Source organism: Macrobrachium nipponense, chromosome 15 (assembly GCF_015104395.2).
Source record: "Macrobrachium nipponense isolate FS-2020 chromosome 15, ASM1510439v2, whole genome shotgun sequence".
In the NCBI taxonomy this organism is placed as follows: Eukaryota; Metazoa; Arthropoda; class Malacostraca; order Decapoda; family Palaemonidae; genus Macrobrachium; species Macrobrachium nipponense.
In genome coordinates this window covers 83,992,592-84,014,470 of record NC_087208.1, presented here as the reverse complement: position 1 = coordinate 84,014,470, position 21,879 = coordinate 83,992,592, and the positions used below count along the sequence as shown (strand labels likewise).

Here is a 21,879-nt window from a genome sequence, read left to right as displayed (position 1 = left end):
TCATTCGTGAGAAGCTTTGCCTCAAGGAAACGTGTGTTAGATCGCAGTCAACTTCACTCCTGCTTTTATATCTAATAAAATACGTAATGAATGTTATATTAAGGTTTTTATTAAAGCAGGGGTGTTGCCTATCCGTGGTACGTGCCTACAGCTCGTAAAGTATTATTTCAAATGACGAATTGTATAGAATAAAAATGGTTCAGTTTGCTGAAATCTACCTGAAAAGTCACTGGCTGGCATACAACCATGGTTATGCCTGACTATGTTTCCTACTATTTGTACTACAACAATGTACATAGGCTAGTATCATGAGGCCTAGATCCAGGCCTGCTGCAGTTTTAAGTGTTAATGAAATGTTAGGGTAGTGTTAGGGTAAAATACCGAATGGCCGGCCTCTACCGTAGCGTGACCTCCTTTTCGAAAAAGTACTTTAACATGACATGTAACCCAGGATAGACATTTGTCAAGAGCCAGCGTCCGTCGGAGCAATACCTCAAGACCTCTAATTTCCTCTCGAAGTAAGTGTTTTCTCTCAAGTCACAAATGAATGCCGTAATTTCTGATTTTCGTGAAAGTGGTCGTGCTACGGTAGAGGTGGCCATTCGGTATTTTACGCTATTTAGTAAATGTTATCAGTAAGTTATCAAACCTGGTATGGAGAGGACTCTGCTGAATTTTAACGATAATTAGTTCTGCCTCTAGAGTAAAGCCAGGCAGTGCACGTCACAGACTGCTTTGGCTGTCATACGGTGTCCAGTCTCTCCTCTCTATATCTATGCTCGACGAAATTTGTTTTGGTTGACTAAGATATGGGTTGACTTGTCTGTATCGGCATTACCCGATGGAAGAAGAAGAATATCTAAATTAGGCAAATTAAGCTTCCCCTAGTTTCGACTTACCCGATGGATCTGTCTTTCACTCGCCCTGCTACTGGCTTCTACTTACTTCATTTGCTCTCTGTACCAGTCTCGAGTCATGGGTCACATTGGCTGATTATTTTCATTTTCATATCACGAACCTGTAGTTATGCAAAGTTGAGTATATTTTTAACCATATTGCATATTTTCACTTAGTGCATTAGCTTTCGAGTCGCACTATGACCCCTAAAAACTTGTAATCTGGTACAAGCGGCATTGGGCCATCATGATGCCGGAAGCCTGCCGGTACATGCGTACGTTCATGATGATGCTGCTGCTTCCAAGTTCTGCGACCTTCTCGTCACTAAACTTTAGACCCATGCCATGCAGAGGAGGAACCTTTATGTACAGCTGTGTGCCGGAGCTGCGAACATATCTGTCGACAGAATATTACCAGAAATGAAGGAGTTTTGACATAGGAGCGTTCATCTGCGTCTAACACAGGGTGGAAATTTTTATTTGGCTACTGATTTTTTATATTGCAGGCTTTACTTGTAATGGGGCAGCCCCTTTTTGACATTCAAATCATGCAGTTTAAGTGACATGTTCATGCTGTATTCAATCATCACACCAACATTAACGAATACCAGTTTACACTGTACATACATAGATGAAACAGAGGGAAAAGAGCGGGGTATTTTTCCTACTCTGAGGATGGGCCAAGATATTGCCCGAAATGTAAGACGCCCAGTTTTTCCTTCTGTTGCATCAAATGTTTACATTTTTATTGATAAGAATTATTTTATCAACTACAATAGTTATTTAATCCTATGTCTGCTACATACTAACTTTTTATTACTTTCCCAACTATTATTTTTCTATTTTTCGCCTTTGCAATAATTCTTAGTGTGATTTCGGTTACTGTGCAATCCACGTTGTTGCTATTTATTGCTATTAATCAATTCATCACACATGATCTGTTCTTCTTTAGGCTGAAGACAGGACTCTGTCATGTCAATGGTGGCTGAAGGAGGATATTATTCGTCGTCACTGTAAGTCTCTCATCTATATCTTTAGCTTTTTTTTTCCACTCACGTTGACTTTATTGTCCTCTTGGTTGGCAAAATGAGACATCGGAGTGGCGGTAGGCTTATTTTTTTTAAATATTCATTTTACTGCAGCGGTACATCAACTAATCAGAACCAATTAGAAGCTTACTGATATAGGCTACTGACATGTATCATAATTTTAAGAAAATAACCTTAATGTTCCTCACCATCATTATTTATATACATATTATCTATTTTGATCTTTAGCATTGGAAATGGAACACCTGAATGTTTGTAATTGCTACACAATCAAGTTCATTTTAATTAGTAATATTTTTCCATTTACTTTTTTATCTATTGCGTTCATCATGATAAGTTTACCGTCTGTCTATTCTTATCGTTATCATGATTAGTTTATCATCTATTTCATTAAAAATTTATATTAAAATATACTCTTACTACTTAAGTTTTTGTCTTAAAATGGAAACAAATCTACAGTTATGTCACTGTACAAGTTGTCAATTAAGATTCTCGAAAGTTTTCTGTAGACTTTTCTCTGAATATACTTGGACGGTTACTGACCTGTGGATTTGTTTCTCCAATATTGCTTTATCATCTACTTTCATATCTATTACTTCTTTGTTACTCTTACCATGGTCGTCATCTCACCTGCAGTCTGTCCGCCCTGTTGGAGGTTTCCTTCGGGCGCCGCAAGGAGACGTGGGGAGCTGATCTTCCTGGAGGCCGCTGCCGTCCGAACGAGGGCGGCTACCGACGACGTCATCGCTTCGCAGTCTTTGCTCGAACGGCGCCACCCCTTCGAAGCGTTCTTGAGGGAGGTCGAGGACCTCCGTCTCGAATCCGTGGACGTCCTCTCCCGCAGGGAACCCGTCGAAGAGCCACCGCCACTTCCGGGGCTTTTATCCCCTTTGGAAGAAGGAGGGACTGAGGAGGAACAGCGGGATTTCCTCCTGGTCCTCTCTTGCTTCTTGAAGGAGACGACGGCGTCGATCTTCGGATGCTTGAGCAGCCTCATCAAAGGCAGATCCATCTCGCATCTGTCACAAGGGGCTTCGTCAGCCCACTTCAGGTGTCCGATTTCACTACGATTGTGTAGATTTACTACAGGCACAGTGCTCTCCGCTTCTCAAAGTTGCAGTTTTACGAGGACTGACAGAGTCAGAGCACTGGCATCATTTTATGGTATGTCATGTTTTCTCTGAATTTCCACTTCTCAGGTTTGAATTGGGTTCTCACACTTATGAGTTCATAACAGAGTCATGCTTTGACATAGACGGAGTCTGAATTCTTTCAAATATTTGCGATTCAACACAGAAAAGTGGACGTTTCTGAACTGCGTTTTGATCTCTTCCGCTATGAAGACGTTCTTCATCAATAAATTTATATATATTTCTTTTTCTTTCAGTTTTGCAAACGAACGATTTAGGATTGTTCTAATTATTGTCATTTCTTAAGGAGAAAAATTTTGGTAAATTATTTTTGTTAACTTTTTCGGTCTCATTATGCAGTGTATGATCAATCATTGTTGTCATTTTAGGATTTTGAAACTAATCCGTTTCTTCGTTTATCTGAAATATTTGTATGTAGACAATAATGAACCTGTATAAAAACAACGTTTTATATATCTCGCTTTCAGTTATTGGCTGTTATATTTGAAAAATCACTTTGAGAGGTTTTATACGTTTTTTTTTTTTTTTTTTTGTTTTTTTTTTTTTTTTTTTATTCACCAGGCTTCATTGTCTGTTGCCTAAGATTCTTGTTTTCCATATACTAATGTTTGATGCTTATCTTCTTTCTTTTTCTTTTTCTTTCATGATCGATATATTCATGTTTGTTTGGGTAAGAAGTATTTCACAAGAAATTAAATCTCTCTCTCTCTCTCTCTCTCTCTCTCTCTCTCTCTCTCTCTCTCTCTCTCATACGGGTTCATCCCATTGATGAAGATGCCCGTTATCGTCTACGGCCGCAAGATCCACACGCACACGAAACTCACCGACTCGATGCTCGTCAGGCTTCTCTCAGGACTTCGTCGCCTTTCTTTGGGCGCCTCTGTTTGTCTGGTTCTTTCAGGTCGTCTCTGTCTGCCCGAATTTCCCGCAGATGTCTTTGTCCGTCTTTATCCTCTAAGGACCTCTTAATCCGTCCTCGTTAGGCTCTCACAGGACGTCCGTGGTCAGCGACAGCGGCAGCTGAAAAGCGACTGACGACGGAGTCTCCTTCGGGGGGAATGTCAGTCTTGCCCTGCCCTCACCTTCTATTCATCTCGTCTGCCGTCGTCGATATCTCTTCGTGTCCGTCAGTCTGTCTCCCTCCCCTCTTCGCGCATCGATTGCTTCGTCGACGAAAGATTTTGTTTACGATAATTTCAGCCAAATAACAAGAATCTGGCGTTACGCCGATTATTACTCGCCAGCCATTCGCTGGGGAGGTCTCGCACTTCGCTCCTCGACGTCGGAGATTCTGACTCGATCCATTATGTGATTCACGCAACGTGACAACGTCCGGTCGAAGTTGCTGCTTCTTTTCCGAGTTTTTCGATGTTCCTCTCCACTCCACTACTGCGAATTCTGCCAGAGTTGGAAAAGAAGGATAAAAAATATTTTCATTTCATAAAGAAAAAAAAAAATCTCATTTGAAATCTTTTGGGTGGAAACTGGTTTTCATTTCATGGGGAAGTCATCTTCATTTGAGCACTTTGCGAATTAGTGCCACCAGTGGCCTCATGTGGGTGGCACTGCAAGCATTGATAAATTATTTGAAACGCTAACTGCGCCCACTTGTAGTCTGTCACTTGACTTGCACTGCACTTCCCAATTTCTACTGTAGGTAGTCAGTCCTCCAACCTCGTTCCTGATTTTAATATATCATTTAATAGGTAGATGAGGAAAGTCATTTTCTGTGAAAATTATATTACTTCTGATTCATAAAAAAGGAAAAAATCTAAATTTTATGAAGAAAAAAGTACATTTCGATTTTGAAAAAATACTCTGAAATTGCAAGACGAAAAAGATTTATTGTTGTAACTGCATAATTTTAATATATTGGTGAAAAGATGGAAAAGAGCTGAGGAAATAAGGGAGGGAGGGAGGAAGGTGTCTGTCTCTGTTTCTCTCTCTTTTCGTTAACCATTAATATTCTATTTGGATGAAGTTTTCTCTCACCTCCTGTCTCTTCGGAATTGTATTGTGATACAGATTCGTCTTTGGATCTTTGGATTTCATTTCGATTCAGAATCGATCGAAGAGGAATTTGATTTCGCTGAAACTTTGATGGCTTTTGTACTTTTGCCTCTGCAATGCAATACAAGAGGCTTTGCAAAGGTGAGTTCGAGGATAATTTTGCGGGAAATTTGTGTATTCGCCAGAATATAAAATGAAAGAAAAGACGGAGGACCCTCGACATCAGAAGAGGACAAATCCCCCTTTGCGTTTGCAAGTATCAAGAGATGCTAATTATATACACTGAAGTCATTCGTTTCTTTATGAGCCGCATCACTATTATTAAGTGACCTCGCCCCTGCTCCTCCCGTCTCTTCAGGCTCGTCAGTTTGCCTCCTGGAGAGGCGTCTGTTGCTCCGGTCGGGTTGCAGCTACCTATTGACCTTCGCCTCTTTCGCGTTTGCTTCCATCAGAGATATGAGCTCCCAGGCTCCGTCGACCTCAGCCTCGCAAAGGTTAATTAGATGGGATGGTTCAGACTGGTTAGGGGGAAGGTCACCTCTTTAAGCCGGTTTTTGCTAAAAACAAGTCCATTGTGTGTCTGTCGAGCTCAGCAATGAACGATACACTGATAGGCAGTCGAGAGCAGAATGGTCGCAAACGAGGATGGAGAAGGTTATGGCGCTTAGACTCTCATCTTGAAGTCATTGCCAAGAGCGGAAGGGTCGTCTCTTCCTGTAAGCCCAATCCCTCAAATCTAACACCTGATATCTCTGCTGCACTACTGCCACACACACCACAAGAACTTAAGATTAAGGGAACAATGATGATCATAATAATAACCATTTCACGATTTCCATCTACCAAAAACGCCTAGAATGTAAAAAAAAAAAGAAATGGAAAAAGAATTAAATATAAAGAATTGGACGTTAACAAACCGTGAACTGTAAACACTGCACGTTCGCTCCAGCCACTTGTCAAGAAACATCTGTCCGGTGTCATCACGATGATGAAGGGATAACGCCCACGAGGCCACAGGCAAGTACACACACTGAGAGAGAGAAAGAGAGAGAGAGGGGCAGGCATATGCGCGCGCACACACACACACACACACATATATATATATATATATATATATATATATATATATATATATATATATATATATATAAACATTCCCCGCCCCCACCTCTCTCTCTCTCTCTCTCTCTCTCTCTCTCGGGATTAATTTCAACTACCACAGTTTCTGAGTGGGCTGTACCTTCAGCGCCTTTGTCTGATAATAAGAGAGAGAGAGAGAAAAGATTCTTTTAACCTGTCACTATTTTACACAAATCGTTACTTGCAAGAACATAATCATTAAACATCTTGTTAGCTTGCTGTTTATCAGGATGTAATATATATATATATATATATATATATATATATACTATATATATATATATATATCTATATATATATATTATTCGAGCTACAAATGTCCATATATCTAATTCGCTTCTACCTCGAATTGATATATTTTCATATATGTAAACCGAAGGGGAATTTTTCAGTCGATAATAATTTCGTCCCCTCATGGGATCCACGAAGGGACGTAATTATTATCAACTAAAAAATTCCCCTTCGGTTTACATACGTATATGAAAATATATCAATTCCGGGGTAGAGCGAATTAGATATTAAAGGACATTTGTAGTTCGAATAATTTATATGAACCACGGTTCTCTGTCTGTCCGCCCTCAGATCTTAAAAACTGCTGTGGCTTAAAGGACTACAAATTGGTATATCGATCATCCACCATTCAATCATCAGACATAACAAAATTGTAGCCTTTCTTGCGAAAAAATTTCAGCCCGGATCTTGTGTCTGGCACCACTGTAGGCCCAGTAACACAGGCTGCCAATGGGCCGTGGCTGAAAGTTTCATGGGCCACGGCTGAGAGTTTCAATACAGCATTATACGCTCTAACTAAAACCTTCGCAGCATTTTCTACTTGTTCAGTTTATGAAAGTGTTGGAGCATGAATGCATTCTGTGTCACACAGCCACCGGACGGCCATTGGACACTGGAGACTGGTTTTCATCGCGAAGATTTTTGGAGGCACCGGGTCGCATGCTTCCGAGATGTATACTAGTATTGCCCCGGAGAGTTTCCTCCCAGTCACAGAGCTTGTTGCCCTTGTAACCCCGTCGCCGGCGGTTGAGGGAATTAGTAGTCAGCATATCGAACCTCTCTATACTTATATCCCGATGAAGGAATCCATGAAAATAATGGGAATACGTTTCCAATTCTAATGGAAAATGAATTTGCACAATCATGCAACCTTGGTAACACAAGACAACGATTTCATCTTTAATAATATGTCTACATAAAAGAAATTGCTATCATACTTATGAGATTTTACGAATAGAATTTAATCCCTTTGAAAACATTACGCATATTTTCCAGATACTTTAAAAAGAAGAGTACATTGCACCATTCATCGACTACCTTAATGCTTAACATGTAAAAACTAAATTTGCAATGGATATAGTCAAACAGCTTGCTATTCTTGATTTACTTGAAGAGGAGAACTCAGAAATAGGTATATATAGATGTTATATATATTTATAATATATATATATTATATATTATATATATATATATATATAGATATATATATATATATATAAAGGTTTTTTTGCCACGAAGGAAAAAAATGAAAAAGCGAGATAGCTGAGTACTTTCGGTCCTATTCGGTATTCGGACCCTTTACTGAGGCACACTGATTTTACAAAGAACACCATAGTCAAAAGAAGGCTTAATATACAAACTGACACTACCAGATTAGCCATAAGGGCGATTTTCACTCTACAGAGAGGAGGAGTCGCATAGGCTAGCCACACCTTGAAGGATACCCGCCGTAAACAAGTGATTCTTCCAGAAAACAGTACATTTTGAAAACAACACGGGAGCATATACAATTTAATATCATGAATGTTTACACAATTTTTCCCAACAAAATTTATTATTAATGAAAAGACGAAAGAAAATATAAATATATATATATCGAGCAAGAGAAAGAGGGAGAGAAAATATCGAACCAGAGAGAGAGAGAGAGAGAGAGAGAGAGAGAGAGAGAGAGAGAGAGAGAGAAATAATAACTATAAACATGTGGGACTAATTTATTAGTTGTTCATTTATTTTGAGGTCCTTCATAAACATCTTACAAATATATGGGTCCAAATGGTACATTCCCAGACTAAGATTTAGGTTGTTTTTACTAGTGATTTGTATAATTGACGATTCCAGTAAATTTCTTGAAACATAATTATTAGATCTAGCAATTACCGAGGTATCACCCCAATTAATACAATGAGATTTTTCACTCAGATGGATAAACAGTGCATTTGAAGTCTGGGCTGTTTATCCATCTGAGTGAAAAATCTCATTGTATTAATTGGGGTGATACCTCGGTAATTGCTAGATCTAATGATTATGTTTCAAGAAATTTACTGGAATCGTCATTATACAAATCACTATAAAAACAACCTAAATCTTAGTCTGGGAATGTACCATTTGGACCCATATATTTGTAAGATGTTTATGAAGGACCTCAAAATAAATGAACAACTAATAAATTAGTCCCACATGTTTATAGTTATTATTTCTCTCTCTCTCTCTCTCTCTCTCTCTATCTCTCTCTCTCTCTGGTTCGATATTTTCTCTCCCTCTTTCTCTTGCTCGATATATATATATTTATATTTTCTTTCGTCTTTTCATTAATAATAAATTTTGTTGGGAAAAATTGTGTAAACATTCATGATATTAAATTGTATATGCTCCCGTGTTGTTTTCAAAATGTACTGTTTTCTGGAAGAATCACTTGTTTACGGCGGGTAGCCTTCAAGGTGTGGCTAGCCTATGGCGACTCCTCCTCTCTGTAGAGTGAAAATCGCCCTTATGGCTAATCTGGTAGTGTCAGTTTGTATATTAAGCCTTCTTTTGACTATGGTGGTTCTTTGTAAGATCAGTGTGCCTCAGTAAAGGGTCCGAATAGGACCGAAAGTACTCAGCTATCTCGCTTTCTCATTTTTTTCCTTCGTGGCAAAAAAACCTTTATATATATATCCTATACATATATATATATATATATATATATATTATATATATATATATATATATATATATATATATATACTAATATATATCTTGAAGCCATGGTAGTGAGTTGTCAACCTCAGCTTTTGCCGGTTAGAGACAAGCGCTGGATTCCTCAAAGATGCTGAAATGAAAAACAGCAGGATAGATTACCAATGCACTTTGTGGTCAGTGACGCCTCGAAGATCACGAGCTTTGGGCATGGAGCATCTGTGTTTATTGTGTGGAAAACAGGGTTTGTCTGTGTGTGTTCGTAACGAACAGTAAATGACATTTATTCTAAGGGGATAAGTGCTAAAGGAGGACTCACTGATTGGTTTTGACAGAGTGTGGAACATGCCTGGAAGAGGTGTTGCAGGTCCATCGGATAAGGTAACGTAAGTGATAACTTTGAAAAAGTTAACCTTTGAAGTGACAATTATTGTGTCTGGAGAAAGAGAAGTGGGGTGCGGTACACATTCTTTTTGACTAACTTTAACGGTTAATGCGGTGTCATAATTGTGGACTCTTTATTTCAGATGGATTCGAAGTCACCATATAGAAAAAAGGATTCTCTAGACTTGTAATGACTTATTGAAAAATTATGATTAGTCAGACAGAATGAGATAAGAGGGGGTACTTACTTAAGTATGATTTTGGAGGAATAAGATAGTTTAACGTTTCTTTTGTGTCAGAGTTAATTAATTTTATTCCATCTTAATGTTAGCTAATTTTGGAAAATAAAAAGTATATTTTTTGTAATTACGTGAGTTTGTTTTGCCTAACTTGGACTTTCAGCCAACTCCCCAGCGTGATCTGCAATGGAACGAGGGTAGGTTAAGTTGCCAGTAGTTGTTTGTTTCATTTTGTTTAAATGAGTGTCATTTGACCTTAAAAATCCTTAACAGAGTTTGGAGGCAGCGGTTAAAAGGTTCATTAATGCCATAGGTAGCGCCTCCGAAGGGACATTACCCTTTGAAACCCTCACCGGAGACGGTGTGTGATGTGCAAGCCCTTAGATTAAACTCCTTGGGTTTTGTTAGACCACGGTTTACTCTGGGTGATAGAGTGTTAATAGAACCATTTTTGGTTATAAAAGACTGGGCCATCCTGCATGTAGAAGACATAAGATATCAGTCCATTCAGGTGTTAGTGGTATAACAGTTGGAATACCCGGTGTTTTTCATAATAGCTCTTCCCCTCTCTGCAATGCGTCGTCTTCTTTATACCTAATAAGTAAGTCCAATACTTCAAATAACTCATCGAAGGTGTAATCACGCTTGCGCAGATACTCTATGATTTAGGAATATACCTGCCCTTGAGATAACATTTGGTTAATTAGGCTCAATTGCAATCCCTGATCTAACACAGACCCACTTAACCTCCTAATTTGTTCAATCAACACAGTAAGCTTGATGCAAAAATTCTCAAGTTCATTGTGATTGCACTTAGGCACAAAAGTATTGGCTAATTGCCAATACAGTAGGACTATCATTTGATGCTTATTGCCATAATTTTTTTCTATTAAGTCAAGAGCTACTTGATAATTGGCAACAGTTACGCTCAGGGCTTGCACCACCTTGAGCGGCTCCCCACTAAAGATCCCAATAGATATGTGAATCTGGTCGTGTCATCTAGATCAGTGCACTGATGCACGTATATGTTAAATAGCTCCCTGAAATGAACAAATTTGCTCTTTTGCCCCTTGAAGACAGGTAATGGGAGCTCTTTCCATCAAGGTAGACACATAGTAGGCAGTGTTTTAAAGCTGCCTTGCATGAGGCAATGTATCAATTCGGATACCAAGTAGCTGCTCTACCAGCCTCATCATGAGTTTGTCTTACTCTGCTTTTGACATTTGATTCCAACTTAATAGGGCTCATGACATATAAGGTATGGGGCTGCTGTTCATCATCTTGAATTCCTTCTAAGGCCAGGTATTCATGTCAGTCCACCCACGACCATTTGACAGATGAGTGTCCACACGTAAAGAGTAGAACTGTCAGTCAGACGATCAATTCGAGGTCATTGCCCTCATTTCTCGCCGAGCCTTCGTCGGGCAACTACATGGCAGCGATGGAAACTCTGCTGGGTGATAAGGAGTTGGAGTTACATAGACTAGCTGACGCGGCAATTCACTTCAAAATAGGAAAGAAGCAAAAAGGTGTAACAGAGAATGAATTAGGTTGAATTAGATATGGGGGTTGGTTCAGTTATTTATGAAATAGACTGTGAAGCCTACTTTCACTATTAACACCTTTCATAAAAGGCAGGACAGTTCCCTAGGCCTATGCCAAATTTTCTATTGCATGGAAATATTTAAAAAAAAATTTATCATAAGATTTGGCTTCACAAGTCTACAAATAGCACTGCATGGTCTAACAATTAAATGAATTAGGCCTATACATAGTTTATTCATATTCTGGTCCAAGTGTCTGAGATCCTTCCCTGGCAAAATCCAGCAGCGAACTGTCATAAAGTCGTTGGTTACCCATCCACACATGCAATCACCTGTCAGTTGGGCGAAAGAATTCTAGGTAATTCCATCAGTTCATCAACTCTGGCGAGTGGACTGACTCCGTCCACAAACTGTCATCCGCATACACGTTTTAACGTCAGTTTTGATGAACTGACAGGGAGACTGACAGGTAAATCTGTGCGTGAATACCCGGTCTAAGAGGTTCTTATATTCAGTTACATGGTGTGATTCCAATTTAATGATTGAAATCTTTCATTTAAAATTTATGACAGTACGCACGAGAATTGGTGGACTGAAATACCGAATTGGTTTTCATCTTATCAAGATTTTAAGTTAGCCACTCAAAGTTGAGATTGTCTATGATCCAGTGAGCTTACGTGTAGTTGCATAAACTCAAATTGCTCTGTTCGAGGTGAGTACAACAACACTAGAGGGGAAAGGAATGTAGCTCCCTTTATATTAATTTGAAATGACATATTTCTCCCTTGTAAAAGGTATGCACTTGTCTTGGTTTGTAATGTATAGTGTTCCTTTATATTTTTACTTTGATGTAACTGCCAATTATGCATATGAAGTCAGGCAAACTGTGATGTGTAACAGTCAAGTTAAGCAAGGCTGATGCTTGCACGATTTTGTGGCACGCATTGCCATGAACTGTGTTGTGACAATGTGTGCTATTTTGTTGGAACGCACCGGGAGGCTCCTGCACTGTTCACAACGACTTCAAGCACTGTCCACGCATAGGTTATGAATGTGTGCCCAATAGTGCCCACATTGACACGAACTGGCACAACGTATTTACGCATAGTTTACGTACTGTTCGCGCAAAGTTTACGCACTTCCCGCATTGGCCTGAAGAGTTTGCGCAAATCAGAGGCTGTCAGGGCGATTCGGGCACGCCATATAAAAAGGGGGCCTCTCCGCCCTTAGCGTCATTTTTGGATTGCCTGTGGAAGAGACAACATGCTGAATGCCAGAGACACTGTTATTGCAGAGAAGAGAAGATGCGTATACCAGGCAGCTGCTCTAGCCATTGTTGAAGAGCAGCAGAAAAGGCTGCAAGAGGCAGAAGATGAAGAAAAGGCAACCCCAGTTACCCTACCTCAAAGAAGGACACCAAGGAATGTGTGGGTCAGGGAATGGTTGGCCAGAAGACAGGAGTTCGGATAGTATGACAGGCTACTGACTGAAATTCACAAGGAAGATCAAAGGGGCTACAAGAATTACCTCAAAATCACACCTGACCTGTTCCAAGAGAAGATTGAGAAGGTAACCCCTCGCCTCCAAAAACAGTCCACCTTCATGAGGGAACCGCTTGCAAGTTTATACCCAAGGTGTGTCAAGCGATCATCGTGGTCTACAAGAGCGAAGTGCTCCGCTGCCCCAAAACTGAAGAGATGTGGAAGGAAGTGCTGCCAAGTTCAGCTCCAGCTGGAACTACCACAACTGCCTGGAGGCTGTAGACGGCAAGCACATCGCCATGAAGAAGCCACCCAATAGTTGTTCTTACAAGGGCTTCCACAGCATTGTACTGATGGCAGTGGCAGATGCTGGCTACAAGTTCCTGTATGTGGATGTTGGGGTAGAGGGTGGTGCATCGGTTGGAGGAACATGGAGTAACTGCTCCCTGCATGATGCTGTAGAAGGCCACAGAGCTGGAGTGCCTCAACTGCTCCCTGATGATGATAAGCCAGTGCCCTATAACTTCGTAGGAGATGACCCCTTCGCACTCCGAACCTGGATGATGAAACCATTCTCCCATCGATCACAGGTCCAACGAGAACGCATATACAGCTACAGGTTGTCTCGTGCCCATCGTGTTCTGGAGAATGCCTTTGGAGTCTTGTCTCACAGGTTCCATTGCTTCTTGACAACAATGCAGTAGCACCCCGACAACATCAACCTGATTATCATGTGCGCCTGTGTTCTACATAACCTCATCCTTATCAGATACACACAGACAGTTCCAGAAGTGGACCGCAAAGATCCGAACACACGTGATCTGATCCCTGGTGGATGGAGACTTGACCAGCACCTGCAGGGGCTGATGCCTCTATCCGGCCACTAATCAGCAAGGGAGGCGAAAGATCAGCAAGACTACCTGTCACATTACTACATGTCCCCTGCTGGTCCCGTCCCTTGGTAAGAAAGAAAGGTAGCCCCACGAGCCTCATCCATACTTGTACCACTATTGAAATGAAAATGTTTTTGTTTATTTTTCGTTTCTTTTTCTTTTTTTTCACTTTTATTTGTAGCTAACTTTATTTTAATGTGAAAATGAAAAACAAGTGTTTTAAAATAAAGTCAAATTTATTAACAAAACGTGATATGTGCTAATAGACCAGACATGACGTTGATTGACAACATTAAGGGGAAAGTATCGCTCATTGATGTTGCAATACCATGTAACACCAGAGTAGAAGGGAGAAGATGGAAAAGTATCTGGGGAGAGAGAGAGAGAGTGACTTTTTTGACTATATCATATTATACCTATAAAAATTGAAATATAAATATATACACTAATTTTCACTCTACTTGTGAAAATGGCCTCCATAGGCGCTCTACTAGCCTGTTGAAGTAGCGTCAAGGAATAGTCAGAATCCAGACTTCGAATAAAAATGTAACCCTGAAAAACTCTACGGGTTATACAACGAATATTTAACTACAGCCTCTGGCATCTTTGAATTTAAATTGACTTTCTTAATGATCTATTTTAGACATGGCAACCTTCAGTGCGTTGTTCAGCAGTTTAAGCAACAGTGAGAAAATTATAATTGTGAAAATAGACCTACATAGAATTACTGCAGTTGAGGCAGCAATTACTTTTAATGTAACACGTTTAAAAGATGGTTTGCTTCCATAAAAAAGATAAAATTAATGAAATGATATTAATGAAAATAAAAATAAAAAAATAAAAATAAAAATAATAGAAATGAAGTATAAATGAAATAATAGTAATAAAAATAAACCTGAAATTGGTAGTTATAAATATAAAAATACGAAAAATACGAAAAAATTAATAATAAAAATTAAAAAATAAAAATAAAAATAAAAATAATTGCAAAATTTAAAAAATAATAATACAATGAATGAAATAATAATAATAACATTTCAAAATATAAACAATATATATCAAAATAAAAAAAAAGAAGAAAAACAAAGTAATATTATTAATAATAAAAATGAAAAAATAATAATCAAAATAAAAGTGGAGGCGGTTGTGGTGGCTGTCTCTGTTGTTGGGGCCTGGCAATTTCCTGTGGCAGTAGATGCCTGGCTCTGGAACTATGTAGACAAGACTCCATCATCCTCATCGTCGCTGCTCGTCACTGTGGCTGACTCGGGGACGGTAAACCGCTCACTGGGGACTGTCTTTCCACGGACGATGCGCTGTGTCAAGAAACTCCAGGTCTCCATGATCTCGTCGTCACGGACACTCCTCCTCTCGGGCTAGGGCTGGCCTGCCTCACTCTTCTTCTCCCTCTTCAAGATCTTCCCCACCCTGGTACGCATGTTCTCGTAGTGCTTCTTGCATTGGGGACCAGTGACATGGGGTTCCAGGTGCTCTCCGACTCGGATCCACAGGCTGTTCTTGGCCGCCACGTTGAGCCACTCCTTATGCTTCTTGTCACTGATTCAACCACTAGAATTGCTACGAAAATATTGATCAAGCAATTCTGAACCCACAAAAATAAATAAATTAAAATAAAACATGCATAAGAATTAGTATACACCCATAAAACAAGACTTAAGTCAAAGTGAAATATTTAGCAGGCCATCAAACCTAAATACAGTATATATAACTATTAATAACTTATGTCACCACTAAAAACTAAAACTATCCATGATATCTGTTTCTTGTTGATTAAATAGAAGTTTAGGCGCTACTGGACCCATTGTAACATATCAAAAAGGTTTAACATGGGACCAAATTATACTTAAGTATTATAAAAATGGTATACTACAATGTCAACTCTTGGGGAGCTACACCCCAGAAAGAAAGGGATGATATATACAGTTCAATGGATGAAAAAACTATCATTCCATTTACTTTCACTGTTCATTCTCACGTAAAGAATAGGAACAAAAAAATCTTTGGTGACATTGTACAATCACTATGATCATTAACATGATTACAACCCTATAACACAGGACCAAAATCAGGGCATAAGAGCTACCTTTATCATGGTTAATCCTTTGGCATAAAACAACAAGTTGATTAAAATAATTAAAATAAAAGTAAAAAAGCAGCAAACTTTACAAGTAGCCCTTAGTATATTCCTTGTAATTGGCTAATATCAAGAAACATTATAGTATTGCATACTTTACACTTAAGAATAAACAAAAACAAATCTGGTTGACATTGCAAGAAAGGCATTGCCTAGGGGTGCCAAAATCCAGACGGACGAAGAAAATCAGTTTGAATGGATTGACGGTAACCTCTATTCTGTTCCTTTGGTCCTTCTGAATGTGGAACTGCCCTATTTGGACCAGGAGACCAGGGAAACCACATTGTGCCGCCTGGGCGTAGTTGACCAATTTCATGATGTTTACCAGGTAATATTGGGCCGAGATCTCCTAAAGCCGTATCTCCCCTGGACGCAGCTCCCACTACCAGATGCACTGGATCCCTGCAGCATGCCTCATAATCAGTCAGTTTTAGATTCAGAGGCTAGTGCCTCCGATGTCCCAGACATCCCTTTTATTTGTGAACCTGGCCCTGACCCAGTGTCAGAGCCCAAAGTTCCTGCCGCATCCTCTCAGCCTCTTACCATTTTACCGCCTTCCTCCTCCACTTTGAAAGAGGTAAGCCCACCAGTTAACCCCGGACTTGTTTCCGAGGGTGATTCAATGGAGGATTCCTTAACCTCCCCACGTCAAATCACTGCCAGAGAGGACTCTTCACCTGTGCCAGAGCACACTGCCAGCCTTGGTGACTCCACAGATTCGCAACCTGTGGGGCCATCTCGGCCTTACCGTCCAGTGCCACGGAAGAAGTTCTGGAACAAGTTCTGCCGAGACTGTGGCCGCAAGGGTCACATGTCTGCCAACTATGGAGGGTGCGCAAATTTTAATATTCCTGCTATCACAATGGCCGTTACTAATCTTTCTTCACCAGGACCCCCAGCTAAGGGCCCTATAACAGTCGCACCCCTCCTAAGCCATTATTTTATCCGCCAAGCCACGTCAGAGCCTACGACAACTCTGGCGCTCAAATCTCCCTGATACGGGAAGATCGAATCCCCCGAGGGGCTATCGTCGATAGACGTCACTTAATAACCATTGAAGGTATCAACCATATCAAGCTGATCCTTCCTACCGTCCAATTAAGGGTCACCAGACCTAGTTTCTCCAAAGTATGTACTCTTGCAGTTGCAAGCTACATTCCAGGAGGTTATGACCTCCTCCTAGGGCAAGACATGAAGTCTCCCTCACAGTTCAAAAAGCCTAGAGGTCCTAACCCCACGTCAAATCACTCCAAAGCAAGGAGTCATCAAAATTCTACTTCCTCCAGGAAGCACATCCACCAACAGTCTCCCCCGTTACCAAGGAGGGAGATTGATCATTCACAGTTCCGTTGCAAAACCTGCAACGTACTAGGGCACTCCACGAATTGGCCTAGGTGCCCTAGCAGACTACCAGCAGCAGACGCTGTCCATGTTCCACAAGGCTTAGCCTTCCAAAAGAGACAGGAGCCTCTGTCTCCCATTTCCAAGGGCACGCTGAGAGGTATTGCACCTCCGGTACCCGTCACAGGTCCAGTCGACCTCAACTCTCTGCCAGTGCCACTTGGCAGCACTGAGCAGTGCCAAGCTCCGTCCAGCCGGGACGTAGAGCCACCACCGAACTTGACCTCTGCGCCTGGCCCCGAGCTAGCGCCGGCGCCTAACCTAATCAAGGATCCTCCTACAGGAGATCCTCCAACAGGCATGGAGCTTACCGCAGCCCATGGCCAATCTCCAGCCCATAATTTCTTCTTCGCCCTCACCACTGTCGCGCCGAGATGAACCTCCGGCAGACCTCACATTCTCACCTCCTCTGGAAAACCAGGAACTGCCCGACACAGAGTCAGCCTGGAGTTTTCCCCTTACGACGGCTGTCGCAGCAGCTGAAGTGAGGGCCTCCCCTGCAGTAGGTTCCACCTCTACGACGGTTGCTGCAGATACCGAAGTAGGGTGTTCTCCTTGCAATCCCTCAGGCTACCACTGCCTCTTGCTCCATGACGGCGTTTCTGGCCTTACCCCAGAGTCGGTGCCTCCGCCTACTCCTAGGACTGGTATAGCCAGGTCCTGGAGGAATAAGAAGAAGAAGAAGAAGAAGGGATGTAACAAATCATTAACACACTAACTAAAGAGCCACATGCTCCCCTTGACACCTGTGCCTGAGGTACAGTGTCACATTCATTTGCAGAATGATCCTGGCACCTACCCAGAGAAGGTAGCCAGCCTGATCTCTGCCAGTAAACTAACCCTCTAACCCCTAGAAATTGTGATACTAACACTCATGTAAATGTCATAATTACCTCATTGCATTTCCATCCTGGTCAACTAACCACTCATCATCCTCACGCATCATTACCTCACATCATGTATTTTAACAATTCTGTCGCTGAAACTGCTGCTGTGCGTAACAACACTCTGGAATGATTGCGTCTCCATTTAACTGTATTGAGTAGGTTAGGCTAATGATTTAGTACCAGGGCATTAGGTTAGTAGCAAGTAGAATTTTCAAGTAACCTTATCTAGGGGTAGAGTAGACTGTCGTCACAGACAACCAGTAGTTCTTACTTAGGCTAAACTACATTAATCCAATAAGTAGTACACTTAGCATCTCCACCTATAAGTTAGGTAGGCCACTGTAGTTAGCTGATCGCTGCTCTAAAACTTCAGTTAGAGTAGGAGAACTGGGTAGTCGAGACAATCAACTTATTCAAGCCAAGGCCTTCACAACCCGAAAGGGAGTGAATGCCTTCTTAACCAGGGGGACCTGCTACGTTTATAGAATATCTTCTTCTACCCAGTAATAATTCATTATTTTGCTTTGTAAAACGGCAGCCATATCCCTCCAAATATCAGCTGATTTTAGGTGGGAAACCAACCAAAACACGCAGCCAGGGATAGGGAATTTCCTGTGAAGAAGGGAGAATATAGTCTTTTGTCAGCTTTAGGGACGTATCTCAAAGGGAAGGATGTAGGCAGACTGGTACTTCTTAGACCTATATCTTAAGCTCTTTTTGCCTGTGAACCCTCTGCTGGCTGTATGTTCTGTTTCCAGGATTTTGCCCTGTCGTGGGGGGTTAAAGCTGACCCCCAACACCCAGGCAAAAACACCCTTGCGATCTGCCCCAGTCGACTGCAGTTCCGTGACCTTGGACGGATGTCCAGCCAGCCAGCCTCCCACACTTAAGCCTAACGGCGTACTGGCGTCATCCAAAAGACCCAGACCTGGGACAAAGCCAGGCCACATTTTCTACAAAGATCTCTGAACATGGCATCCAGGTACGTCTTGTGAAACAGCATATTGCCAGTCCCTTACATCCTAGTGCCTAATAACTCCCCATTTTCCCAATTCAAACTTTCTAACCCAAAAAAGGAAACTCATCCCTTTGTTTCCTCTCACTGCCTCATGGCCGCATGCTTCCCCTTGTGTGATCGTCCCAGACAAATGAAGTCAGTGCATACCTCAGTGAAACATTAGAGTTCCTTTGCCCCAGTGTTAGAGAACTGAATAATACTAATTCCTACAGGAAATCCTTTTTTCTTTTATCTTGTTTAATCTGGGATCCTTTTCCAGATTCCCGAGTCACGTGTCAAGTCTCTCTGCCCGCAAGTGTTGCATTACCCAAGATTATGAAACCAGCTTTACGAATTCCATTTGAGCCAGCTATCATCCACTTGAGAGATATTATAAGTCCACGTGGGGACCAGTAGCATTTACTTAACCTTGGCTGTTAAGCAGCCTCTTGTAAATAAATAAAATAGCTGTAAAGTACTTAGCTGAGTTTCTGGCGACCTTTTCCTCTAGAGTAAATTATCACTATAAAACTCCTTTTACGGTAAGTTCAAGTAAATTTCCTTTATTTTCCCTCAACTATTTCTGTTTACGTACGAAGCCTCTCAAGGCCAGGCACGTAAATACATAAAAATATATATATACTATATATATATATATATATATATATATATATATATATATATATATATATATATATATATATATATATAACATCTATATCAGCAAATTAGCAAAATTTTCAGTTCACTTACTTTATTGAGATAGCAACCATACACACAGATACATGTCTATATACTTATACTACAATTCATGATTGGGCCATCCTCCATAGAGAGAGAAGGCGGGCGATGTTGGCAATAACATAAAAAAAAATTACGGCTATATGTAATTTTCTTTATTTACTAAATGTTAGATATTAAAACACTGAAATATTTAGGATACTTTCCACAACCAATAACAGGTTCATATTTGGTGGAAAAGAGAAAGACAGAACCACAGAATATAACAAGACAAAGATAAGTTAGAGAGAAAGAAGAGAGATAACTTATAAGTTCTTTTCTAGATTATGGTGTGAAGGAAGGCCTCGTGTTCTTATTTTCTTCCTAGCACCAGGTCAGTTGCAAAATATCAGTTATTATCAATTTTACTATATTTCTTTCGTAAGGATATTTTCATCCTTGTTTTCAAGATGCATTGTAATAGAAAATAACTTACTTCAATTCCAGTGTTTCAAGAAGAAAAGTAGTTTTCTAGTGCCGATGTAGTTATAGCCAATTCTAACGTGTAAAAGAGTTAATATGTTATTGTAGGAATGTAACTTTTCTCTCCTTTAAAGTCAACTGCCATGATCCTTGCCGTTCTCTGACCATTTCTTGTCTTAGGGAGGGTTAGGAGCCACTATATATAGCTTCTACCTTTGCATTGGAGAGTTAAGTTGCCTAGTATATGGCCATTCGTAGGCTGCAGCTTTTAGCTCCACTAACAGAAGTGTGGGTTATGTATTTGATTTCCCTGGAACGTGTTTTACGCAGATATTTTTTTTTTTTTTCTTTATCAAGCACGCTTCTACAATACATTTTCTTAACCTTACATGTCATGTCGTTTTCATTGTTGTATTTATTATTTGACGACATTATTGACTCTGTAATTGTTTTTAAATAGTATTTAATTGCTGTCATTATCGTCCGTATTAAACATTATTATTTACATTTGTGTTATAAGGATACGTTCACACCAAATGCGTTGCCTATAGAAATGGGGCTGTTAGGATTTTTTGCTTTATTTCTATGTTGGATTTCAATTTACGAATCAAGTTATGCTCAAATAAAATTGTACTCCTTTATACCTGATTTTCACTTTATATAGGACAAAATTTAGTATAATTAAATTTCGTTTTACCTTTTCTTTGTATGCATATGATATAAATTTAAAATCTTAAAACTTACCTATAGTTTTTGAAAATCATTATGGTTGAGTAGTTGATTATTATATATAATATATAATATTTCTCTTGATGTCTCAGCTATTCATTTAGAATGATATCTTTTAGTTATTTGGTTGAATTCAATAAAAATAAAACGTAGCTTAGAAAAATGGTCATTTTTTGCTCAGTCCAATTGCCCGCCTGTAGTTAGTATTGTTTTTTTCTTGTAGACAAAAAGGTAAATAAAGGAAAATCCCAAAATATATTTTAATAGATAAGACGATAAGAGACCAAACAAAAAAGATGCGTACTGCAAAAAGATCCCGAAGAGAGAGAGAGAGAGAGAGAGAGAGAGAGAGAGAGAGAGAGAGAGAGAGAGAGAGAGAGAGAGAGAGAGAGAATTGCAGCAATTTATAACACCTAGAAACAAGGCATGATTAGAAATCTTTCAGAATGTTTCTTGCTATATTTTGATAAATCGAAATATCTCTTGTGAAATATTGAAAATCTAGGAAAAAGAGAGGGATATAGAGGAGAGTATATGAATTGGGTACTCCAGTTTGAAGAAAGTGGCCTTACTTGCCTTGGCAGCAACTGTTGTGTGACGTTATGTCTAGATGTTGTCTGAAATACGGAGGGAGTCTAACGCAAGGATAGTCATGTTGTTTATAGGCTGCCTATTCACTGGTGAGGTTCCTCCTAATTACTGATGATGGAGGTGAACAGGCCAAGGAAATGGAATTGAACGAGAGAATTT

The 21,879-nt window shown here is 40.1% G+C and overlaps 1 protein-coding gene across 1 annotated transcript; it reads left to right on the top strand.

Annotated features, from left to right (window-relative positions):
• The first annotated feature begins 13,163 nt into the window (after nt 1-13,163).
• LOC135226736 (uncharacterized) lies at nt 13,164-13,568 on the top strand. The gene has a single exon (XM_064266445.1). The coding sequence runs from the start codon at nt 13,164-13,166 to the stop codon at nt 13,566-13,568; it is 405 nt and encodes a 134-aa protein (XP_064122515.1).
• The last annotated feature ends 8,311 nt before the right edge of the window (nt 13,569-21,879 follow it).